This window comes from Bos javanicus, chromosome 22, assembly GCF_032452875.1.
Source record: "Bos javanicus breed banteng chromosome 22, ARS-OSU_banteng_1.0, whole genome shotgun sequence".
Taxonomy (NCBI): domain Eukaryota; kingdom Metazoa; phylum Chordata; class Mammalia; order Artiodactyla; family Bovidae; genus Bos; species Bos javanicus.
The window spans coordinates 28141049-28166666 of record NC_083889.1 but is presented as its reverse complement, the minus strand read 5'-3'; the positions used below and the strand labels follow the sequence as shown (position 1 = coordinate 28166666).

The 25618-nt window shown below is 46.6% G+C and overlaps 1 protein-coding gene across 1 annotated transcript in view; it reads right to left on the bottom strand.

The window, feature by feature from the left end:
• The window catches only part of PDZRN3 (PDZ domain containing ring finger 3), a 269131-nt gene extending 250116 nt beyond the window's left edge, over window positions 1–19015 (bottom strand). Inside the window, exons 1-2 of the mRNA XM_061396394.1 lie at window positions 18170–19015; window positions 1301–1387 (exon numbers count right to left, since the gene is read on the bottom strand). Of these exons, the coding sequence (XP_061252378.1) occupies window positions 1301–1387; window positions 18170–18892 (810 nt within the window). The 5' untranslated portion in view covers window positions 18893–19015. The remainder of the gene's footprint in view (window positions 1–1300; window positions 1388–18169) is intronic.
• Window positions 19016–25618: the final 6603 nt, after the last annotated feature.

Genomic DNA, 25618 nt, shown 5'->3' with positions numbered 1-25618 from the left:
TTGGAGTGGGGTGCCATTGCCTTCGCCAGGGGATCTTCCCTACCCAAGAACTGAACCTGGGTCTCCTGCACTGCAGGCAGATTCTTTACTATCTGAGACAAATGAGGAAAGGCTAGGAAAAGGAAAAGAACAAGAGATGACACATACTTTGGGCACCCCACATGAAAGGTGAGACTCCAGAACATATCCTCTGCTACCTCCCCAGAGCCCTCTCAGCAGACATTTTCCTGGCAGTTAAATCAACAGATCTGAATTCAGCCTCCCCTTTCTGGAGGAGGGGATCATGATGAATGGGGTGAACAAACAGCTCCAGTGAGAGGGAAGCGCAAAGGATACACCAGCCCACAAATGAGGGAATGGCCCCTGACTGATGAAAGGTGGGTAGAAGTCCTGACAAGACTGCCAGCCTTGGAGCCCCGACTTCAGCAAAGCCCCTCAGTGTAAGTGCACAATCCTTTCTTCTTTTAAACTTATTTTGTATTGAGGGGGTAGCTCAGCTGGTAAAGAATCCACCTGCAATGAATGAGACCCTGATTTGATTCCTGGGCTGGGAAGATCCGCTGGAGAAGGGATAGGCTACCCACTCCAGTATTCTTGGGCTTCCCTAGTGGTTCAGATAGTAAAGAATCCACCTGCAATGTGGGAGACCTGGGTTCGATCCCTGGGTTGGGAAGATCCCCTGGATGGAGGGCATGGCAACCCACTCCAGTATTCTTCCCTGGAGAATCCCCATGGACAGAGGAGCTTGGCGGGCTAAAGTCCAGGGGCTTGCAAAGAGTCAGACATGACTGAGTGACTAAACACAGCACATAGACAATTAACAATGTGACAGTTTCAGGTAAACAGTGAAGGAACTCAGTCATACATATACATGTATCCATTCTCTCCCAGGCTTCCCTCCTATCCAGGCTGTCTCATTAAACTGAGCAGAATTCCACACATATTAACATGACTTTTCGCAGTTCAACTGCTATCAAACTAGACATGAACTCTTCAAAGCTAAACAGCTAGGATTAGCTATTGTATGACTAGGACAATGCTACATTAGGAGACCACAACTAATCCCCCAAAGGAAATCACTTTACTGTACACCCGCAATTAACACAACATGTAAATCAACTATGCCTTAATAAAAAACAAGATGATAAAAAATCCCGAGTGTGAAGATGATAAAGGCACAATGAACTCTAACTAGAGCAGAATGAAGTGAGCAAGGTTTCCTACCCTTCACAGCCCAGTTCTTGATCCCTTTCCCAGCTACATCAAGGACCTGTAAAATCCATCTCAACAACTAACATACCACACACGGCCGGCCACCAATGATGTTGAATCCCAAGGAGCCAGAGTCCCGATGCAGGACAAGAGTCAGGCTTTTTGTTTCTTCACCCTGCAGGGAATAAATGAGTTCAACATTTCATTAACATTTAGGAAAACAATGGGGGTAATTTTCTATCTAAATGGACTCATGGATTGTCAACCTGTATCTCTAGAGAAGTTTAACCCAGAAAATTTGGGAGGCTCATGCTGAAACTCTGGTCTGTGTTGAGGAGATTACAAACATTTCTAGATCCCATCAGACCCTGCAGTGAGCACTTAAGAATATCTGAAAGCACCCAGACAGAAGTAACAAACATTTTCTCTCAGTGACACCTTGCTCTGCACACACACCTTTGCTTTGGCCCGCCCACCACAGGCTGGCTGTTTTCAACGGCTGTTTTCATCATTTGTGTTTGGGAGACTTAGGGGGAGAAACAGCGCTTAAAAAGTCAGACTCAAACATGGGTGGGAACAAGGAAAATCCCAAATCTTACTAAAAAGGGAGGAGGGGGCATTTTCACAAAGTAATGACTGTCCAGTCCTGAGGAGACGCAGACTGCTGAACAGAAAACACTCTGTTTAAGGCAGGTGGGACCACGTGAGCCACTTTAAATCAAATAAGCAGAAGTGGCCCCGGCAGGTCTCAGAGGCACAATGTTCAACAGTCAAAGAAGAGGGAGATGCCAGGGCCCCCCAACCAACACTCTCCAGTAATAGACAGATAGATAAAAATAGATCTCACCTTCTGTGCAAACTATCACTTAATAGGCTTTGACATAAATGCTAAACTCACAGATATACCACTGAAAGGGTTCCAACTATTCGAATGGTATGCAAAGGTCCACATGCACTGGCTATAAATTTGCAATTGCTTCACTCACATTTTCTGTTTAAACAGGGTATCATTTAAATGTGGCATTTAAAAAAAAGTATGAAATATTTCATTATATGCTTTCTCAAAAACAGCACTAACAGCTTATCACAAAAGAGGTTTTATTCGGATATTTACTGCTTCCTGGTGCAACTTGTGCCTTATACTTTGGCAGAGGTGGGGGGGGGCGGGGAATAAATGGCAATATTTGAATGACATGAATGCAGCTATCTGACTTGACCACCATGCAGGCAAAGAAAGCCACACTTTCTGACCTGCAGTGCCCAGTGGTTTTTTTCTGCCACTATTTTCAATGTAAAATACTGTTCCACCATTGTCAATGTAAAACCCTGTTCCGTATTTGGCCAGGAAAAATGCACAACATAGCCACACGCACATTCACACATACATTAAAGATTAATAGATTTCAATGTGTAAAATTATCTCCCTGGGCTTAACATTCTCAGTAAACAAGCCTGTTTCTCCTGACTAGTTAGTATATTGCAGAACTCGAAATATTTTCAAAAATGTCACAGAAGTTAGCATCAATTACGAAAACGCTGTAAAAAATGAAAATGATAATTTACTATTAGAAACAGGCTGTTTCTGATGGAAATAACTACATATTCAATAAGAACAAAATAACAAAGTCTTCATTTCTTCAGATTGAAACAAAAGATTCATTTCTGTCACTTACTCGTTACAGATAGAGTATATAAATATAAGAGAACCCAGTCTCTATCAAGCTACCATACTTGACAAAAAACAGCAGAGCCTCATTAATGATAACCATTTACTTACTTAAAAAAAAAAAAATCCAATCCACAGTACCACCATTCAGAGCATCTAGTTTCCCTGGTAGCTCAGTTGGTAAAAGAATCCGCCTGCAATGCAGGAGACCCGGCTTCGATTCCTTGGTTGGGAAAACCCGCTGGAGAAGGGAATGGCTACCCACTCCAGTATTCTGGCCTAGAGAATTCCATGGCCTGTATAGTTCATGGGGTCACAAAGAGTCGGACACGACTGAGCGACTTTCACTTTCACTTTCATCAATGGTATCAATCTTTATCATTAATTTGAACCAACAGCGAGACTAAACCTTGCAGAATAACCCTAATAGTTTGGAGATGTAAATGCAATGTTTTGCAAACTTAAACAGTTTATATCTTTCTGCCTTGGAAATGGAAAAGGTTGCTAAGTCCACATCTTGCTTTATCTTAGCTGAAAAAGAAATACATGGGAATTTGAGTGAGTTATCATACATAGCTTACATTTCTGGCTTTCATAACTAATCAATAATAGAAACTGCCAGGTCACAGTAATCTAAGGCAGAAAGCTCTGGTTGGACAACCTCAAATGAGGCAAAAAGGAGAATGCACAGCTAAATGATTAAAAGAGACTCGTTTTAAATCTACTGTGTGATAACTTTTTTTTTTTAATGAAAAATAAAGAAATCATATTACATTAACAACAATAACAGCTAACTTTTACTGGCTCTTTATCATGTGTTGGAAATTATACTGAGCACTTAAGTGCTTTATTTTGTCTAATAATCCAACCAATCTTATCAACTGGCGCTATTACCATTCTCAAGATATAGGTGGGAAGATTGGGAGGATTAAAAAAGCTTGTCAAGGAGCTAGTAAGAGGTCACTGGCATTTAAACCCATGATCTCCTAGATTCTAGACCGAAACTCTCTACACTAACGTCCTTCTTGTGTGGATGTAGAAGACTGCCATGTAACCTGGCAACATCTGAGGTCCCACCCAAGCTGATTCCCTTGATGGCATTCCAAAAAGTTCCACAAAGAAACTTATTATAGGAGGTCTTGGCCAGGAAACCAGTACCAGAACAGAACTCTAAACTCTTTATTAAACTATTAATCTCCAAAAGATCCAGCCTGAGATACCCAGAGACACCTAGGTCTGGTCCCAAACTCAGAGATCTCTTTCCAGGGACAATGGAGACCAACTGAGACAATGCCTGAAACAACATCATTTAGCCAAACATCAATCTGCAAAGACCGATCAAGTTAACAGTCAAGTTAACCCTCTAACCCTCCCTGCCAGATGCAATCAACCGCAGGAGCTAAGAGAGCATGTTCTCTTTTTCTAGAAGTGTGTTGACCCAGTCTGTTGTCCAGCAGGCTTACACACTGGCTTTAGGTGACATTGCCTATTTTAGGACTAATTTACAGGACTGAGCCACCACATGGAAGTTTCAACACATGATGCTGGGAGTGATGACAGAGAAGAGAAATGCTCTGGCTAGACTGAATTACTTTCATTTCTCTAACTCTCAAAGGTCAGTTTCTTTTCTCCGACACCCTGAGCTCCATTCTGATTTTTCCTTTCCACTTCCTTCCCCCTAAGCAACCTGAACTACTTTTGTTTACTTTCTGATTCTTCAGAAGAAATGTTAATAGAGAATTTTAACAGGAGGCTTCACATAATACCATGTTAACAGATTAATTTCTGATTAATGATTTAATCTGTTCCTGGGTTCAAAGTGTATCAGGATAGAGGGTATTTAAATGATTCTCATTCAGTTATACTCTACCAGTAAAGCAAAGAAAGTCAAAGTGTCAGTCACTCAGTCATGTCCAACTCTTTGTGACCCCATGGGCTATAGCTCTTCAGGCTCCCCTGTCCATGGGATTCTCTAGGCAAGAATACTGGAGCGGATTGCCTTTCCCTTTTCTAGGGGCTCTTCCCAAACCAGAGATCAAATCTGGGTCTCCTGCATTGTGGGCAGATTCTTTACCATCTGAGCCTCAAAGATCTCAAGAGATGGATAAATGGAATAAGGACAAAGGCTCTCATCAATGCTGCTTTCCCAACTGTTCACAGATGTTACATTTGTAAGTAACATCATTCATCTAAAGGAAAATTTAATTAATATTGCTCTGTCTTGGTAGTTTATCATGACCCATGCTTTGAAACTTTCTCAATGTCTTGATATAACAAAATAAAAGATGGGAAAGAGCTCTCTTTCACATAAACAACTGAGTAACCAAAACATCAGGCTTTTGAGGCAGGTATTATATCAAAGCTCTGTACCTGGGAAACTGAGGCTCTGAGAATCGCATACACTTGCTGAAGATCACGTGGCTGCCAAGAGGGAGGGGCGGGGTTGGAACCCAACCCACGGACTCCAACAGCCAAGTTCTTGCTCCTGTGCCGGTAAACGTGTGCACCCTACCCTAAACCCCTTTGCCTCAAAATACTCAGTCTTCACATTAAAATGTCAGGAAGGATTAGACATCTAATTTGTTTTCTAATTAGAGTTTTAAGCAAGGCTTATTTGGACTATGCACCAACAGTGGCAAAGATCAGAGTTTCTATTATACCCTGAACAGTGTCATAAGAATACAGTGCCCTTCACAGGAACAGGGTGACGGTTAAGATCCTGGACTTTGGAGTCAGAACGTGATTTTAGTTTTTTCCTTCTGAGGAGGAGGAGAATGATGGCTTCTTCCGAAACATGAATGAGATGGGACTATTCCTGCCCAGTGCCTCTGTACCGGGCTTGGCCAATAGCAAGGACTCCAGACATGAGCCAAGCACAGCACCATGGTACTCTCTGACCACATAAATGACTCTGCTACAAAACCCCAGAAATGGAGAATGTCTAATCCTAAATTAACTTAGTCTACAGCAAGTCTGGGAGAACTGAGGCCCAAGACAGTTACATGTTCATCACAACATCTGGCCCTCAAATGGGAACTATATCCACGTACACATTTCTCCTCTTCCCAAGTCTGGAGAAAGAGCAGCACGGTCTTGGAGGGCTGCTGAAGGGCCAGGAGGCAGATTTTATTCTGGAGGTGGTGGGAAAGAGACATGATACAGACAAGGGGAGCAGCTCCGCCCGAACCTGGAGCTTCAGGGCCGAGGAGATAGGATGGGCAGAGGGTACTGATCATGGCTGGAGCGTGAGGAGGGAAATCAGACGAAGGATGTCCCCAGGCATGGAAGGAGATGTCCTCACGACAGGACAGAAGAGACATCAAGTCAAAGGAAGTGCGGACTTGGATACGGACAGTGGAGGAAGGAGCTGGGAACAGAGGACACCGGAGGGCTGCTGAGACACTGGGACAGCTTCCAATTCTACCAGAGGACTGAGTCTTGATGGGCGGAGAAGAAAGGGAAAGGGAGAGATTGGGAGTGACGTATACACACTATTGACACTGTGTATAAAACAGGTAACTAATGAGAACCCCCTCACAGCACAGGGCAGGCGTGCCCAGCCTCCGGGATCTAATGACTGATGACTTCAGGTGGAGCCGATGTAATAATAAGAGACATGAAGAGCACAGTAAATCATACTGAATCATCCCGAAACCATCCCCAGCCCCTGGAAACGACTGTCTTCCGTGAAACTGGTCCCTGGTACCAAAGAGGTCAGGGACTGCTAGCATAGGGAACTCTACTCAGTGCTCTGTGGTGACCTAAATGGGACAGAAATGCAAAAAAAAGAGGGGATATATGTGTACATATAGTTGACTCACTTTGCGATACAACAGGAATTAAGAGCAGCATTGTTCAGTTCAGTTCATTCGCTCAGTCGTGTCCGACTCTTTGCGACCCCGTGAATCGCAGCACGCCAGGCCTCTCTGTCCATCACCAACTCCCGGAGTTCACTCAGACTCACATCCATCGAGTCGGTGATGCCATCCAGCCATCTCATCCTCTGTTGTCCCCTTTTCCTCCTGCACCCACCCCCTCCCAACATCAGAGTCTTTTCCAATGAGTCAACTCTTCGCATGAGGTGGCCAATGTACTGGAGTTTCAGCTTTAGCATCATTCCTTCCAAAGAAATCCCAGGGCTGATCTCCTTCAGAATGGACTGGTTGGATCTCCTTGCAGTCCAAGGGACTCTCAAGAGTCTTCTCCAACACCACAGTTCAAAAGCATCGACTCTTTGGCGCTCAGCTTTCTTCACAGTCCAACTCTCACATCCATATATGACCACTGGAAAAACCATAGCCTTGACTAGATGGACCTTTGTTGGCAAAGTCATGTCTCTGTTTTTCAATATGCTATCTAGGTTGATCATAGCTTTCCTTCCAAGGAGAAAGTGTCTTTTAATTTCATGGCTGCAGTCACCATCTGTAGTGATTTTGGAGCCCAGAAAAATAAAGTCTGACACTGTTTCCACTGTTTCCCCATCTATTTCCCATGAAGTGATGGGACCGAATGCCATGATCTTCATTTTCTGAATGTTAAGCTTTAAGCCAACTTTTTCACTCTCCTCTTTCACCTTCATCAAGAGGCTTTTTAGTTCCTCTTCACTTTCTGCCATAAGGGTGGTGTCATCTGCATATCTGAGGTTATTGATATTTCTCCTGGCAATCTTGAGTCCAGCTTGTGCTTCTTCTAGCCCAGTGTTTCTCATGATGTACTCTGCATAGAAGTTGAATAAGCAGGGTGACAATATACAGCCTTGACGTACTCCTTTTCCTATTTGGAACCAGTCTGTTGTTCTGTGTCCAGTTCTAACTGTTGCTTCCTGACCTGCATATAGGTTTCTCAAGAGGCAGATCAGGTGGTCTGGTATTCCCATCTCTTTCAGAATTTTCCACAGTTTATTGTGATCCACACAGTCAAAGGCTTTGGCATAGTCAATAAAGCAGAAATAGATGTTTTTCTGGAACTCTCTTGCTTTTTCAATGATCCAGCAGATGTTGGCAATTTGGTCTCTGGTTCCTCTGCATTTTCTAAAACCAGCTTGAACATCTGGAAGTTCACGGTTCACGTATTGCTGAAGTCTGGCTTGGAGAATTTTGAGCAAAGAGCAGCATTGAAAAGCAGCTATATTCACACAAAAATTTAAAGTGAGAGAACTTGATGGGAGGGCAACAAAAATGGAAAAGAGATGGTACCTCCTCGGCAGCTTTTCCTAGAGTCACCCCCTATTTTATTACTCTTCCTGAATGGCAGGGTCTCTTCCCTCCAGAGCCAGGACTTGGGAGGGCAATGAGCTCTGACTTACAGCGCTAACTTGGGGATGGGAAATAAAGATGCCTTCATATTCTGGAGTCCAGCCAGCACTGGTTCCGTGGGAAGCAGGCACGAAGCTCTAACAGATGCTCAGCCCCCCATCTCCACCCCAGAATCCAACTCAAGCAGACAGTCAGGCCCCCAGTGTACTGCAGGGTCTCCTCAGAAGCTGCTTAGGTCTTTCCGAGGGTGACAGGGCAGAGACTCAGTAACCTGGGAGAAGGGGGTGTGGCATGAGCCACCCACAGCAGGTAAGTTACAAGCAGAAATAGAAGCTCCAAGTTCAGGAACATACAATCGGTTCTGCTGAAAATACGCTTGGCTATTATACTCCAACATGTAACTACCAGATCAGTGTTTAAAAAAAACAACACCCGATTTATAATCTGCCTAATTTAAGGTCTCACTGGACAAGATTAAGAGGAGGGAAATAAAAGTCACGGTGAAAACACAGAAGTCACAAGTCCTTTGTCAGAAAGACACCATATGGTGGCTGTTCTTGTTTTAAGTCCAAGAATGTAAACCGTCTTTCTATGGCACAGTCCCTCTTCCTCTCAGCATCACTCTGAAGTCACCGCACCGCTCTCCTCCAAACAACCCGGCCTCAGAAACTTGGACGCCAGCCATCTTCTAATCTGTGTGGTGGCCCCCAAAGTCCATCCACGCCACCGTCAATGTGGATCCTTTCTACAAACTCCTTTCCGCCCCGTGACGGGTGTTCCTTGATTACTGCCGCCGTGGGACTCGCAGCTGAGAACTGGCTCGACTGGAAAGCCGCCTGGCGGGTTATGAGCACTGTAATTGACTGACCACTCGTCTGCATATCTGGGATGACGCGACACCTCTCGGCCTCAGATTATGCAAAGCTCTCAAAGACTCGCACAGCTGGGAAACAGCTCTGTCTGCTGACTAGTGACAAGAGAGGGCAAAAATGTGGAGGGCGGGGCTGGGGGGACCAGGAGACAGAGCTGGCCACCAGACATTCTCTCCCAAAGAGATGGAATGCCTTCTCTTTCTCCGAACTGAGATGCTTCGGTCCTCTTCGTCAGTCAAAACATGTTTTTAATGGGGAAGCAGCCTGGACTAAGCCCTCCCTGTAATTGCAACCTCAGTTCTGAAGAAGGTGTTCTTGGACGAAGAGCAGAAGGGGAAACTGCTCACGCCTAAGACCAAAGGGAGTCTTAGAGAATGATGCTTGAAAACAAATTGGAAATGGATGAGATTAACAGAGGTATTAGCAGCATGTACCTGCCACGAGAATAGGGAGGATGAAGACAGATAAAGGGCTTGGGGGGACAGGCAAAAAGGACAAAGATTTCCTGGAGCCACAGACTAGGAAACATGCATCCATAAGCCAAACAAGATGGTTTTGAAGAATACCCTCAGAAATTAAGCACAGATTGTCGGTGTTGCCCTAGGCCAAAATATACACATATTTTTAGCCTGTTGCTGTTATATTTAAATAACCTGAGAAACCCCCAAGTCTACTTCTCCATTTGCATGAGTCTGATTTCAAGACTGTGTCTCTCATTTTTATCATCTGCTCATTCGCTTTTCTGGAGAACACCTCCAGGCGACATTTTCACGGACACAACAAACTAACTTAAGGGACTACAGCGTTTTCCTATTTCCACTTGATGGACTGCAAGGTGGTTTCCGTTTTTGAGATATGACCATCCAGTCACCCAACCCAGAGCATTTTCTCCTCCAAATCAGAAACAAAGCAAAGGCTACCCAGCTGTAATGTCCTATGTTCCTGCTTACAGGATGGTGGGAGTTTGGCCTGCCTCCCCTCCTCTTGTTTTTCCAGTATTCATGTATGGATGTAAAGAGTTGGACCATAAAGAAAGCTGAGTGCTGAAGAATTGATGCTCTTGAACTGTGGTTTTGGAGAAGACTCTTGAGAGTCCCTTGGACTGCAAGGAGATCAAACCAGTCAACCCCGAAGGAAATCAGTCTTGAATATTCATTGGAAGGACTGATGCTGAAGCTCCAATACTTTGTATACCTGATGAAAAGAGCCAGCTTGGTGGAAAAGACCCTGATGCTGGGCAAGACTGAGGGCAGGAGGAGAAGGGGGTGACAGAAGATGAGATGGCTGGTTCTCATCACCAAATAAATCAATGTACATGAGTTTGAGTAAATTCCGGGAGTTGGTGATGGACAGGGAGGCCTGGCGTGCTGCAGTCCATGGGGTTGCAAAGAGTCAGATGTGACTGAGCAAATGAACTGAACTGACCTCTCGTTAGTTTGGTAACTGCAAAAGGACAAATGAATACACATAAACATGCAGTAAGCATATTTTGTTTGCGGCTTTAGGTACAGCCCAGAGCTGTTACCCAGATGCAGTGCAACTGACATGAACATCCCTCTTTCTCAAAGTCTCCAGCACTGACAAGCAGTTAGAGAAGAGACACCCAGAGAACGGGTTACCCAGGGGCAGACTGAGGTTTGCAATGAGCCTGTGATCCTTTGAATAAAAGATCCCTTTCCTTCTTCATTAAACCATCTCCAATTTCTAAAGTTTCTTCAGTGATTTACTTGGAGAAGAACCCCAAACCTACAGGTACTTAATAAATGTTCAACAAATGCTCGGTAAGCCTGATTAGGATCCTGCCTGCAGGAGAGCCAGTTCGATCCCTGGGTCAAGAAGATCCCCTGGAGAAGGGAATGGTACCCACTCTAGCATTCTCGACTGGAGAATTCCATGGACAGAGGAGTCTGGTGGGCTCCAGTCCATGGGGTTGCAAACAGTTGGACACAACTGAGCAGCTAACACTTTCAAACACTTTCATTTTATCCTAAAACCTGTCCCATATGGGCATAACATTAGCCCATTTTAGAGATGAGGCAGTTAAGGCTAACAGGAGATTAGAGGATCCTCCCAGAGACCCTCAACAATGAGGCAGAAGCAGCACAGGAGCCTGCATATCACTGACTCCAGGGTTTGATACTAATCACACACCAGCTCAATTCAGGGTACCCTGGAGCTGCCGGTGACACAGGCTTGCATCCAACCCTGACGTGCAACCTGAATGGGACTTCACCCCCTTCCTGATAATGTGCAGCAAAGACACAGGGCACCTGAAAACAGCTTCTCGCAAAATTCTAGGGTGACCCCTCTGTCCAGGACTCATTTCTGCACAGGTCCTCTGCCAGGGGAAAAGCTCATCAGACTCCCCTTCCTGGAGAAGGGACCACTGCAGGGCCCATGTACACGCGGGCTGCACTGTGGCTCCGCCCCTTAGGCTCCCCATAAACAGACTCACGGGGTGGGGGAGAAAGATGGACGCCCGGGTCCATCTGTTAGTTATTTTCTTTACAAGAGTAATCATTATGTTACACCACTTCCCTTTCTTATTGGAACAGGCTTATTAGAACCCCATTAGTCAGGGAGGACAGAGGTGACCCACAACTCGGGTGAGCAAAGAACAGAACAACGTGGCGTTTTCAAAGACACAAGTGGGTGTCTAACGAATCCAGGAGTGAAAGCTGTGCACATTCCCCTTTGTACCCAGCGGTGCCCATCCCAGTGCCTGGCACACAGTGTGTAAGCATGTGAGAACCTAACCCGAAAGAACACATTCGGAAGAATTTCATTTGCTTCCTACCACCAGCCACTCTTTAACTTATTAGGTTCAAAATTAGGGAATGATTAAAAATTAGGGAATGAGGCATGATTCCATCCAAGACACCATCTTTTTCTTTTCCTTTTGTCTCTCTTTTATAGTGAGAACCTGTTTTGTTTTATACTCCATGTGCTCCACACCAGACCTCTGAAGATGGGAATTACAGCCTGGGGTGAACCCACTTCATCACCATGAACCACAAGCCATCGGACCAACTTGGAGCCAGAAGATGATGCTGGGGAAGTTATTTGACCTTCAGAATCTTTCTTTTTCCATCTGTAATGGGTTGTGGGCCCTAAGTTTGCAGAGTCTTTCTGAAGTGCTGGCATGTAGAGAAGCAGCTCTTTGGAAACCTGTATGAGCCTTTGGAGGGGATACTGCCTCAGGAGAAAATACTGTCTTATTTTGGTAACAGCTTGGAATCAGGTTCTGGGTTCAAATCCCATCTCTACACAATTAGAATCCGAATCCATACAACTTCTAGTCTGAACCCAGCTGTTTTACAGTGTTTTACAATCTGTCTCTCTTACCAAAAACCCCCCAAAAAACCATCTACCAAATGAATAAGATGGGGAAGTTAATGTGTGTACATACACAAAGCACCCTAAGTGTATGCTACTGCTAAGTCACTTCAGTCATGTCCGACTCTGTGCGACCCCACAGACGGCAGCCCACCAGGCTCCACCATCCCTGGGATTCTCCAGGCAAGAACACTGGAGTGGGTTACCATTTCCTTCTCCAGTGCATGAAAGTGAAAAACGAAGTCACTCAGTCATGTCCGACTCTTAGCGACCCCATGGACTGCAGCCTACCAGGCTCTTCCATCCATGAGATTTTCCAGGCAAGAGTACTGGATGGCACCCAGTAAAACTCAATGAATTTGATTTCTCTTTCTTTTAAGCCCCGTGTCTACAGCCAACACAAACCAGCTTATACATAGATTCTCTCTCATCAAATATTTTCACAAAGAAGCAAACACCATTTCTGAACTCAGAAAGAACCACTTACAGATAGACGGCAACAGAATTCCCAATTCCTATTATTCAGTTATGATCATTTGAGCCAGTGTAGCTGGGAAATACATCTGTAAGCTGAATCCTAGTTTTCTATATATAGCACTGAAATGAAATGGATGCAACAGCCCACAAGTCGTTTTAGCTGAACTGGGACAGCACAGAACAGTCATTCTCCTGATGCTTTTCAGAAACAGAAAAGACACTGAACTGTGAACACTCTGATAGACACATTTCAAAGTGTTTGGACATCTGGAACACCTTTCCATACAACTGTCTATTATAGATTCACTATCTCCAGGAGTTCTGAAACAGACAAAACTGTTTCTGGGATTTGGGGCTTTATACAGTTTGATATGGGTGGATCTTGGGGAAACAAAAAGCATGCCTCCCGCAAACCTGGAAACAATTTTGTTCACTTGCAGGTCACGGAAAAACTCATTCTTTTTTAAGAGTGAGCTAACAAGCTCACTCTTGGTCAGCAACCTGAAAAGTTTTGACGGCTGACAAGACACCCTTTCGAACTTGAATTTATTCACTGAAAACATATCAAGAGTTCACAGGGTACCTGGTGACCGAACTGGTGCCAGGACATAGCCCTGAAGAATGCACATGTGGTCCTTCCTTTACTGTCCCTCACAGACAATAAGCTCTTCCTGTTATTCAGTCACAGCAGTGAAGAAGGCCATGCAGGCGGAGCACCAAAGTGAGAGTCTCAGGGTACCAGCCCTAGTCTGTCAGGCCAGAGAGGAAGGGCTTTCCGCAGGTGATGATGGTGGGAGCATAGAAAGGTTATCTAGCCACGAGCAAACCCCAAGTGCCGACAGCAAGGCAAGGGGTAGAAGGTGAAGAGTTGGAAAACCTGCCAGTCACCTAGGTTACCTAGTGATGAGCAACTGGAAAGACTATTCCTAGGGGAAAAAAGAGCAAGGGCAAAGGCCCAGGGGCAGGAAAGAGCTCATGGGTCTATTCTCAGAGACCACAGAACCTGGGAAGAGAGACTAAAGCAAAGAAGAGCACAGGCAGGCAGGACCCAGAGTGTGCTTCACCTTACATCTGTCCAAGAGAAACTCAAGGCACAGCAGGCTTGAAGTTCCCAGGTGGCGCAGTGGTAAAGAATCCACCTGCCGATGCAGGAGATGTGGGTTTGATCCCTGGGTCCGGAAGATCTCGTAGAGGAGGAAATGGCAACCCCCTTCAGTATTCTTGCCTGGAGAATCCCAGGGAAGAGGAGCCTGGTGGGTTATAGTTCATGGCGTTGCAAAGAGTCAAACATGACTTAAGTGACTGAGCAGGGTATCAGATTTACATTTCTAAGAGATGATTCCCAGCATGAGGTCACTGGAAGGAAGCAAGAAGATACAGAGAGGGAACAGCTGTGGTCTAGGTAAGAGGTGATGGGGGTTGAGACCAGGGCTGATTTCTGTCCCAGAGGGACAATGACAGCGCCTGGAGATATCTGTGATTTTCATGCTGTGGGAATTGCTCCTGGCATCTAGAAGGTAGAGGCAAGGATGCTGGTCCGCATCTTATAATGCACACAACACACACACACCACACACCACATACACACACACACACACAACCAAGAATTATTCAGCTCAAGATGCTAACAGTGCTGAGGTCAGGAAATCCTGGTTTGGACCAAAGTGATGATCTGATGGGGCTTGAGAGTGGTGAACAGACTCAGGAAGTGTTCAGGAAGTAAAATCAACCAGGTTTAATGAAAGACTGAATGTGGGGGTAAAAGAGCAGATGCTACTGAGGTTCAGTCTCAAGTTTCTCAAAAATTCCAAGGAAAGTTGTGCCCAGAGCCTTCCCTTTCCCAGAAAGTCAAAGACTTTTTTTTTTTTTTTTTTTTGCTGTGGAATGTCTTTGTTCCTAGAATCAGGTGGTAAGTCAGGGTGGGAAACTGAGGCTGGGAGCCAAACTCTTTAACATCTTTAAGTATAGTTTCACCAAGTCTGCTGTAGCCTGGATAGGGCTGCAGATTGGTTCAAGATGCCTTTCTGGGCCATGTTACCTACCATACAGCTGCTAGGCGCTCTGGGTTTGAGAACTATGCACTGGTCCTTCATAAAATATTCAGGAAGAGATGTTTAGACAATGATCAGTAAAATCATAACTGTGTGAAGAAAAAGAACACATGTTGGTCTACATCTGTACTTGAGCCTAAACTCTCTGTCTAGATGAGCAGTTACCCAAAATATGCTAGGTGGCCTAGCATCAGCTGGGAACTTGCCAGAACCTCACGCTCCTCACACCCTGATGGGGCAGAATCTCCAAGGGTGAGATTCAGGAATCTCTTGTTTCATCTCCAGATGATTCCAATCATATGAAGGTTTGAGAAGACCTGTGTGAGCTCACCTTTCAGAGCAGAAGAAACGATGCCAAACCCTAGCTCTAAACCCTAAATGCTTAAGTGTTCGTTGCTCAGTGGTGTCCGACTCTTTGCGACCCCGTGGACTACAGCCTGCCAGACTCCTCTCTTCAGCGGATATCAAAAATTGCAATCTAAGATTATTTAAATAATGCCAGATCACTTTATGGTACTAGTTCTAAAGCCCTGAACAAGGGGTATGGAAAAATCTTCTGAGTGTTTCTTATCTACTTTAGCTCTTAACAGAGAGGTAAGTGATAGGACTTTTAAAAAATAATAAAAGTTTTGTGCATGCCCGTTTCCAAGGAATATAAATCCTTCTGCCTTTTAGAAGAGAATAAACAGTACCCGGTGGGAGCAGAGAGTCCGGCCAATGAAATAAACAAGTTCTTAAACAGCTTGCAGTGGGAGGGGGTCTGTCTGGCAGATGCAGGAACAGCGAAAGCTTTCCCCAAGGGTGACTAGGGGTTAACTTTAAGGCAAAAGCAGTGCGCTTTCCCCTAAGGCCTGGGCTGAGACGGCCAGTGTCTGAGGCCAGAAAAATGAGTTCAGCTTTCAGGCCAGGCCTTTCTTGGCTGTTCTCAAGCCAGCACTAAGGTCCATGAAAGTCCTGAGCAGTGCTCCAACTCCAGAAGGAAACTTTTGTCTGTAGCTCAGAAAGCAACATCTTGTCCCCAAGCTTAATGCCCCTGATTATCCTCCTGACTCACCCAACAGAACTTCAAAAACATCCATAATTTTGATTCAAGTATCATATTTTTGATTCCGAGAGAGAGTTTACCCAAACACTCCAGAAAGAAAACAGAAAGGCAAGAAGAAATAATAAACCAGCTTAACAATGAATGATGTATAAACTCCGGGGAAGTGAATGGCTTGTTTATAAATAAGCATCACTTAAAACTCCGCAGGAAGTCCAGATGACAGCATAAACAGGAGAAACTCCGGGAACTCCTTCACCCCAAGCCCGGCGCCTGCTTGTAGACAGAGCTTGGCCCCCTGCTTTGGGGACTTGCAGGCTCACACCAGTCTTTTGTACGCCTGTGCGGTCCTGGGTGAGCCTCAGAGCTGTAAATATTTGCCCTTCACCCAGAGCCGGCCAGCTGCTGAGGCTGCAGCTGACAGACAGGCCGGAGGCCAGGACAGGGTGGAGGCGAGAGGGGGGAGTCGGTGTGCTCTACGGGAGAGGGGGCTGGGAAAGGGCCAGAGAGGCGAAGTAGACAAGCAGACACAGGCAGGCCCCTGGGGACCCCTCAGGCACACACATTCTGCTCCCCTGCAACAGGCAACCAGAGTGGCAGCGGCATGGTCCAGGTGCCTCACCAGTTGGTGAAAAGGTGGCCTCTGCAATCAAGGGAAACCTTGGTTCTCTGTGGGTGACTGTGTCCCCTCAGGGGATAAAACACGCAGACATTTCTGGTGGTCACACCTAGAGATAGGGGGTTCTACTGGAATCCAGTAGGTAGAGGCTAAGGACGCCCCTCAGTGCACAGGACAGCCTCCTATAGCAAAGAATTTGGGGGTCCAAAATCTCAAAATGCCCAAGGTTGACAACTGAGGTGGAACCTGAATCCTAGCTCTGTCTCGTGAGTTACCATTTGACTCTGGACAAGTTCTGTGACCTGTGCTTGCTTCCTCATCTCAGTGGATTACATACAGAATGCATGCAGAGTGCTTGCTACTGTGGCTGGTACATAATAAACCCTCAGTAAATGGTACTTGTGGTTACACTGAGAAGTGACACGATGGTGGCTAAGAGCTTGGGCATCTGTGGGTTCGGAACCCACTTCTGCCACCTCGAAGCCATGACTCAGGGCCAGGGCTGCCCCTCACTGGTCCTGAGTTCTCTTCGTCTGCAAAATGAGAAGCAACCTGCCTCCCTTACTTGATTAAAAAGGAAACAGCTGAGAAAAACAAGAGCTTAGCAGAGGGCCTGGAGCAAGGCAAGCCTCCAGCAGTAGTGGCTGTTGTAATTACACCAACTCCCAGGACAGGGGGATGGCTTACAAGGGAAGGAGGGTAAAGATAATTACAGGCAACACTTGTTGAGCATTTGCTCTCTACAGGGCAACTTGCTAGATCCTTTTCATATGTTCTCTCCCTGAAGCAGGCAAAGAATCTATTTTACATTTAGAGAGATTGAAGCACCTGGGATTAAGTCACAACATTAGCCAACAGCCCAGACTCGAAAAACAGTTCTAACTCCAGAGGCCTCACTGCCAATTATTACTTTATATTTGGTGGCGGTTCCTTTAATTCCTTCTGGAATTCTTTCAATCCCTGGAGGAATACCACAGGAGGGGCCTGGCAGTGTTTCACCCCCTGTGTCACATCTCTAGGGCCCTACTTTTCCAACTTGAGAGAGCTTAAGCAGCTTGTTCAAGGTCAGCCAGCTAGTTGGCAGCAGAGCTCACACTGGAATCCAGCTTTTACTCCAGCGGCCTCTCTTCTGGCAGCCCTGTTAACCTAGTCTCCAGGGGCTGGGCTGTGGGTTCCTTTGATTCTTTCCGGACCGCCTGAGGGTGCATGGATATAGTTAACATCGCGTGTGTCAGTATCTTATCTCCTGTACACGTGTAGAGGAACCCTGTTTCCCAACTTTCAAAGAGGTTAAACGACTTGCCCAAGATCATCCATCTGGTCTGTACCAAAGCCCCTACAGGGTTCTGACTCAAGAGCCACACTCACTCTTAACTCTGCGCTGCTCTCGAATTCCTTTTAGTTTTTCCAGAACCGATGAAGCTGCTGCAGCTGTACTTCACCCTGAGTTTAATCTGTACGGACAACAGTTGCCAAGGTGAGACTGATTCCCCGACCTGCTCAAAGCGATCTATCTGGCAAGGAGTGTTAGAAGAGGGAGGCAGAGATGCTCCCGGAAGCTCCGGGTAACACCAAGACCGCAGGGACTGGGAGGCGCCCCAGGGTCAGTAGGGGGTCTGGGCGGGCGGCGGGCGCCTACCTTGCCGCCGGGCGGCGGAGCCACGCAGCGGCTAAGCGAGTCAAGGCGCGCGCTGTACTCGGTGAACTTCTTCTGGTAGCGCAGAGCGGTCATCTGCAGCTCCAGCTGTGCGGCGGCCAGCTGCGCCACCAGGGACTTCTCGCGCTTGCCGGCCCGCAGCGCCTCCTTCTTGAGCGCCTTGTGCAGCGCGCCCAGGCGGGCCTGCAGCGCGGCGTTGTGCGCCCGCAGGGCCCGCGCACAACAGTGGCCTCCGGCGCGCTGCTCGCCTTGCGTCAGGGGCAGCCCGCAGCCCTCCTGGCAGCGGCCCACCGGCCGCGCGTCGCACGCGTCGCGCATGTGCGCCTCCACGTCTCGCCGCAGCAGCACCTGGCCGCAGCCCGCGTGGCGGCAGCGCGCGGGCGCGAAGTCGCAGCGCTCGAGGTGCTCGGGCAGCTGTTGTAGCTTGACCACCTGGCCGCAGCCGCGCGCCGCGTGCGCGCACTTGATGTCCAGCTTGAGGATGAGGCGCTTGAGCGGCAGGACGTGGTTGAGCTCCTTGGCCGAGAGGCGACCGCGGCAGCGCGCCGGGCAGCTGCCCTCCTGCACCACCCAGGGCAGCACACAGCCGGCGCAGAAGACGTGGCCGCACGGCGTGGTCAGCGGGTCCTCCAGGACCTTGTGGCACAGAGCGCACTTCAGGTCCGGGTCCACGTCGCCGTCGAAGCGGTCCAGCTCGAAGCCCATGGTGGCGGCCGGGGCCCGGGGTCGCCGCCGGGCGGCCGGCCGCCCCCTCCCTCCCAGCGAGGCAGCCCAGACGCGCCGGCAGCGCCGCCCGCTCGCTCGCTGGCTCTCCCCGGACTGAGCCTAATTGCTCCAGACTTCCTCGGAAAATGCCCGAGGAACAGAACTCCTCGGCCGTAATTGCGCGAGCGCGTGCGCAAGACCATTCTGCCTCGGCGGCCTCCCGCCCGCCCGACGCAAGAGGGAGGAGAGAGGGAGGGAGGGAGAGAGAGAGGAAGGCGGAGGAAAGTGGGAAGACCCAGAATCTCGCCGAGGGCACTGGCCCGCCCAGGACGCAAGCCTGAGCTCTTCTCGGGAAACTCCACTCCTCTGTCTTGCAGTTTTCGCTACAGGAGACAAAATGCCACCTGAGAAAGCTCAGAGTTAGCCTCTAAGGATGCTGCAGCCGCCCAGACTAGTTTCCCTGGAGCCCCGTCCGGGCCAGACTGCGACTTTTGACTCCACTCCGCGGCCTCCTCTTTCCGTGGCTGACTGCAGAGAGATTTTGTATGGGGTCCGCTATTTCAGCACTTACGGTCTTTATTTATTTATTTCATTCCAAGGAAAGTTACAGAGCCGGCGGGACGCTCCGGCAACTACAGGTCAGATCCGAGGTTCAGCGGATCCCGAAGTTTGCCAGGCCAAGGTTTCCAGGTGCTGAGAGCGAATGTATGAGGGCCAATTTTCGGAAACGAGAGCTGCTCACCGGCTGCAGTCTGGCTCCACCCAGTTCACTTAACACCTTTGACTTGTCCGCACTGTAGTATGGTGCTGGGCCCTGCTACATTGGTCCCTTTAAAAATCATCAGTACAATATTGTGAGAAAGCATCAGCTGTATTTAAAAAATATTTTCGCCTATTACAAAAGAAGTAACCCTGGTCTTACATTTAAAAACTGCATAGTGTAGAACTTCAAGAAGTTCCTCCATAGTCCTCCGCACTCCTGTGCTCCTGTGAACTGTCTTCCTTCAATTTTTTTTTTCCCCTTTGTATGCACTTTGTTATAATTCCATATTCCAACTGAGGAAACTCAGGCTGAGAAAAGGCAAAAAATAAACTACTCCTGAAGACCCTGTAGAGCATTCTTTCTCAAATTTTACTGTGGATGCAGATTCTGATTCTGTAAGTCTGGGGTGGAGTCTGAGAACCTGCTTGTGAAAAAAGCCTCCAAGTGGTGCTGATGCTACTACTCAGTGGATTTCCACCTGATTGGGAAGTGGCAGTCCATGAATCTGGACGTTTTGCTTCTGCTGGGGAGTAGTTTCAAGCAGGGCAGTTTTCAGCAATAGTACTTTGGAATTCCAACTTATGTGATCAATTCATAGCAACATCCATGGATTTGGTGATTTTTTTAAATTTTTCTTTCTCTACCCCAGGCTATAGACATGGCTAAGAAACATCTGGCCAGAATTGGTAAGAAAGAAATCAAGCTATGGCATTCTCATTTGGGAAGTGCTGCCAGATCCTGAATAGTGAAGTGGAAAAGTTGAATCTCAGTGTTTAGTGTGGCTCTGGGGTCTGGAAAGTGGGATTACAGCATCCATTTTGTCTAATTGCTTTTACTTCTCTCCTTTCTGTGGCTGAGAAAAGCCCATGACCTTTCTCTTCACTATGTAACTGTTTTGCCAGAGTAAGAAGGTTGCCTTGATGTCCAAAAGGATTACTTGTTTTGAACTGGCCTTTCAAAAGTTGTCACTGATTAGATTTTTTTAGTGCCATGTTAAGGTCCCTGGATAGTGTTCTTTCATCTGTGTTGGTGGCATTTGTTGTCTATTTGTGGTAGGGACTTTAATTGCTTAAATCAATTAATGCATTCCTTCGCTAGTTCTTGGAATATAATTGGCCTTTGTTCAGATAAGCATGTGCCAGAAATCCTCCATCAGTATATTTATTAAGCAGCTCACAGGTTCTCAGATAATGGGTAAGAAACACATTCTTTCACCAAAGGTGTGTGGGCCTGTCAGTTTCATAGGGTGGACTAGTATCAACAGGGTGATCCTCGTCAAACCAAACTGGTTTTGAGAAACAGGGAAAGCTTACTGCTTAGTTTGGGTATGCTACTGCTAAGTCGCTTCAGTCGTGTCCGACTCTGTGTGACCCCATAGACAGCAGTCCACCAGGCTCCCCCATCCCTGGGATTCTCCAAGCAAGAACACTGGAGTGGGTTGCCATTTCCTTCTCCAATGCATGAAAGTGAAAGTGAAAGTGAAGTCTCTCAGTCGTGTTCGGCCCTCAGCGACCCCATGGACTGCAGCCTTCCAGGCTCCTCCGTCCATGGGATTTTCCAGGCAAGAGTACTGGAGTGGGGTGCCATTGCCTTCTCCTACTTTGGGTATAGGTTTCTCTTAAGATTTGTCCCACCACCCCCACTGCATCGCCAACTAAGAGGCTGTTGATGAAATGCTACAGCTAAGGCCACAGAAAAACTATAGCAGACTGTGGATTGGCCTCTTTAGGCAAAAGAGTGACATGAGTTTGAGCAAGCTCTGGGAGATGGTGAAGAACAGGGAAGCCTGGAGTGCTGCAGTCCATGGGGTTGCAAAGAGTTGGACACGACTGAGGGACCGAACAACAACAAAAGAACAGCAGTCAGGAATGCACACAAAAGGATTCCAGAGCCCTCACTCTTAACATCTGTGAGCACACACTGCCTCCCCCACAACTCCTAAACTCAAAAGTCATCGCCTTACAGATATATAGATAATCACGCTACACCTCCAGCATTACTCATCTCCCCTTTCTCTCTATCAGTCCTCAGTTTCCCCTGAGCTTCAGATAATTTGTGGGTTCAGTACTAGAGAAAGGGAAAAAAAAGGGCAAGTTTTTTTTTTTCTTGTTTTTGGTGGCTTCCCTGGGCTTAAATATATATACTCTACCAGCCAAAACAGCACTAGACAATTAGATTAATAAGCATCTTTTTTAAAAAACCAAATTAAAAGTACCACCAGGGTTTATTAAGGTATATTTATCAAGTGTGAAATGTCTCAATCAGATTGCTTGCCTCCTACCATAGCAATGTCAGCCATTCTGGGGCCTGCAAGATTCATCCCTAATGGCTCAGATGGTAAAGAATCTACCTGCAATTCAGGAGACTCAGTTTCGATCCCTGGGTTGGGAAGACCCCCTGGAGTAGGAAATGGCTACCCACTCCAGTATTCTTGCCTGGGGAATCCCATGGTCAGAGGAGCCTGGCAGGCTACAGTCCATGGGATCACAAGAGTTCGACACAACTAACTCATACACGGGTAAGATAGGTCATCTTTGACCTGGACTGTGGAAGACTTGGGCAAGTCAGGATGAGCTCACACAGTGGGAGCTTTGGACAGAAAACAGGAAGCGTTGGGAAAATGTTTCTTACCTGCTTCTGTGCACAAGTCTGGTGCTGCACATCAGCAAGACGTCATCCCTGTCCCTCCAGATGAAATGAGCTTCTACAACACTTTGGACGTTCCCTGGTGTAACACTCATCCCACTTAAAGTCTCTGAACTTATCCAGCAGGTGTTTATTTAGTAGGTAGGCTTCCCTGGTGGCTCAGATGGTAAGAAATCTGCCTGCAGTGCTGGAGACCTAGGTTTGATTCCTGGGTTGAGAAGATCCCCTGGAGAAGGGAATGGCTACCAACTCTGATATTCATGCCTGGGAGATCCCTGGACAGAGGAGCCTGGCGGGCTACAGTCTGTGGGGTTGCAAAGAGTTGGACATGACTGAGTGACTAACACACATACACACACATGCACGCACGCCCTAGGAAGATGCTGTTCTGGCACCAGGGCGACAGGTGAACAAGATGTGCTCACTGAGCACTCCTTCCAGGCTGGGGAGATGCAGACATCTAGACACAAAGAGCTTCCTAAGACAATGGTGTGATAGGATAAGTTCTCTTGAACAGGGCTACTCAGAGTGTCATCATAGGTACAGGCAGAACCAGGGAGCTTGTTGGAAATGCATAGTCTCAAACTTCACCCTGCGCCTACTGAGTCAAGACCTGCATTTTAACATCCCCAAGAGATCAGTGTGCACCAAAAGTTTGAGAAGCACAGCTATAAAGACCATCCACCAAGACAACTTGCTGGAGAGAAATCAGAGGAGACCGTTCCAAATAGAGAAGTCTCATGAGAGGAAATGAGATGTGGCTTGAAAGATGAGACGGGCCAGCAACAGTCAGCAGAAGATTCCGGGCAGAGAAGCAACAGAAAGTGCAGTGGTCCAGAGGGAGTCAAGCTCTTGGTTTATTGAAATTGGACAGAACATCCCTGGAACAGGCTGAGAAGGGGGGAGAATAGAAGCAAATAAGGGTAGAAAAATAGGCAGAAGCCAAACATCCAGTGGGTTGCACAGCTTACACAGTAAGAAGCGTTCATTGCCTTTGTGAATGCTGGATGCCGGTGTTGAAGGATTTGGTCTCTGTCTAGTTCTCAGCCAACATTCTAATAGAGAGTCAGGGCCTCATGCCCATATTCTATCTCACGTGGGTAACACTTAAGTGTTCCTGCTCCCTGGTCCATGTAAGTTCCTGCTTCTAGGATCCTGAGCACAGGCTGACTCTAAGAGCATGAGTGTCTGTGTCACAGGATAGGTTAAACAGGCCGCTGTGGCCTATTTAGAGTGTATATCATCATTTAATATGTTGTTTCCAGAAGAAAATGTATTCTGAAATTGAGAACAACCAACTCTCATAACAGAAGAAAATGGCAGCCCACTCCAGTATTCTCACTTGGAGAATTACATGGACAGAAGAGCCTGGTAGGCTACAGTCCATGGGGTCACAAAGAGTTGGACACGACTGAGTGACTAACACTTTCAACTCTCGTAAGAACAGCTGGATCATGCTCTGGTCATGAATTGGCAGGCTGTGCACAGAAAAAGTGTGCGTGTGATAAATATGATTATAAAGATGCATGTTGATTCTAAAGATGCATGTAGATTCTGAAGATGCACTGTAGACATTTGGAGCTGGAAGAGACCTTCCCTTTTATTCCACAAATACTTATGGGACCGTTATCCTATAAAGAGCTTAGAAGGAAAGAATATGAAAAAGGACACAGGCCCTCTTACCTTTAAAGAGCTTATAAGGCCCCCAAGGTTGCCAGAAGGTCCAATAGTTCTAATACAGAAACATGTTAAGTATCTTATCCAGTCCCACCTACTCACTATCAGATGAGGAAATGGAATCTCAAAGAAGTTAGATGAGTTTCTAAATATTTATGATGCAACATACTCTCATAACACACACCAAGATACCCTGCATGCCAGTTCAGTGGAGAGAGGATTGGACTAAGTGTTGGGAGATGAATGTTACAATGATCACTGGGTGGCCTTGGGTCAGTTATATGAGTCTATGTAAACATAAATGTGTATGTATATGCAATGTAATTAAGAGAAGCAAACCCCTAATTCTCAGAGACCTCAGTCTGAAGAATTTTCTTTCCCACTCTTATCCCCTGCTGTGGATATCCATATGGTCACGCAGAGCCCCAGGCCCCTTCCACCTCATGGCTCTGCCTCCTCAAGTCCTCTCCCTCAAGTCCTCTCCCTAAAGTCTTCTCCCTAAAGTCTTCTCCATTTAGTCAGTAGATGGGGAGAAAGAAGGAAAGACTGCTCTACTGACAAGGCTTGAGGATGGCGTACATTATCTCTACTACTTTCTGTTGGCTGTAGTCTAGTCACAGGCTGGCAATGATAGTATGGAAATCTGGGAAATGTGGTCTAGCTATGTTCTCAGGAAAAAGAATTAGGTTTGATGAGGATTCTAGCCAATATATCCATATGTGTGTATATGTATATGTGCACACCCCCTATGAGTGTACATACTTACATGTGCATATACGCATATACACACCCACTCCCATGCATACATGCACATGTGCCAGAAAATAGATTATGTTGAGCTAATAGAACAGAACAACCAGGGAAAAAACAAGCTAGATTTTTATTTCTCTCTTCAAGAAAACCATATGACTTATAGTTAGCAGCCCATGGCTGATACAGTTGCTTCCAGGTGACAAGGACTCAGGATTCTTTCATCTCCCTGCTCTAATGTTGATAGGATGGGTCTCTAATCTCACTTCACTGACCAAGATGCCAGCTGCAGAGCCAGCAATTCAGGCAGAAGAATGGGAGGATGAAGGAAAGGCCACAAATGACTACCCCTTACTTAGCCAGCCTTCTTTAAGAGCTTTTCTCAAAGCCCTACCAAACTACATTCCCGTACAGCTTACCAGCAACCACTAAATGCAAAGAAGGGGATCTGTGAAATATAGTCTTTTATGAGAGCACATTGCTTCATGGAATATTAAGAGAGTTCTACCACAAGATATCACTTCACACTCACTAGGATGGCTCATGTCAAAAAGATATAACAACAAGGGTTGGCAAGGATATGGGGAAATTGGAACCCTTATACATTGCTAGTGGGATTGTACAATGGGACAGCTGCTGTGGAAAACAGTGTGGCAGCTCCTCAGAATGCTAAACGTTGAGTGACCATCAGACCCAGTAATTCTACGCCGAGGTGTATACCCAAGAGAACTGAAAACATTTATCAACATGAAAACTTATATACAAATGTTTACAACAGCATTATTTGCAATAGGCAAAAAGTTTAAACAACCCAAATATCCATCAACTGATAAACATGTAAACAAACTTTGGTATAGCCATGCAACAGGATATTACCTGCCATAAAAAGG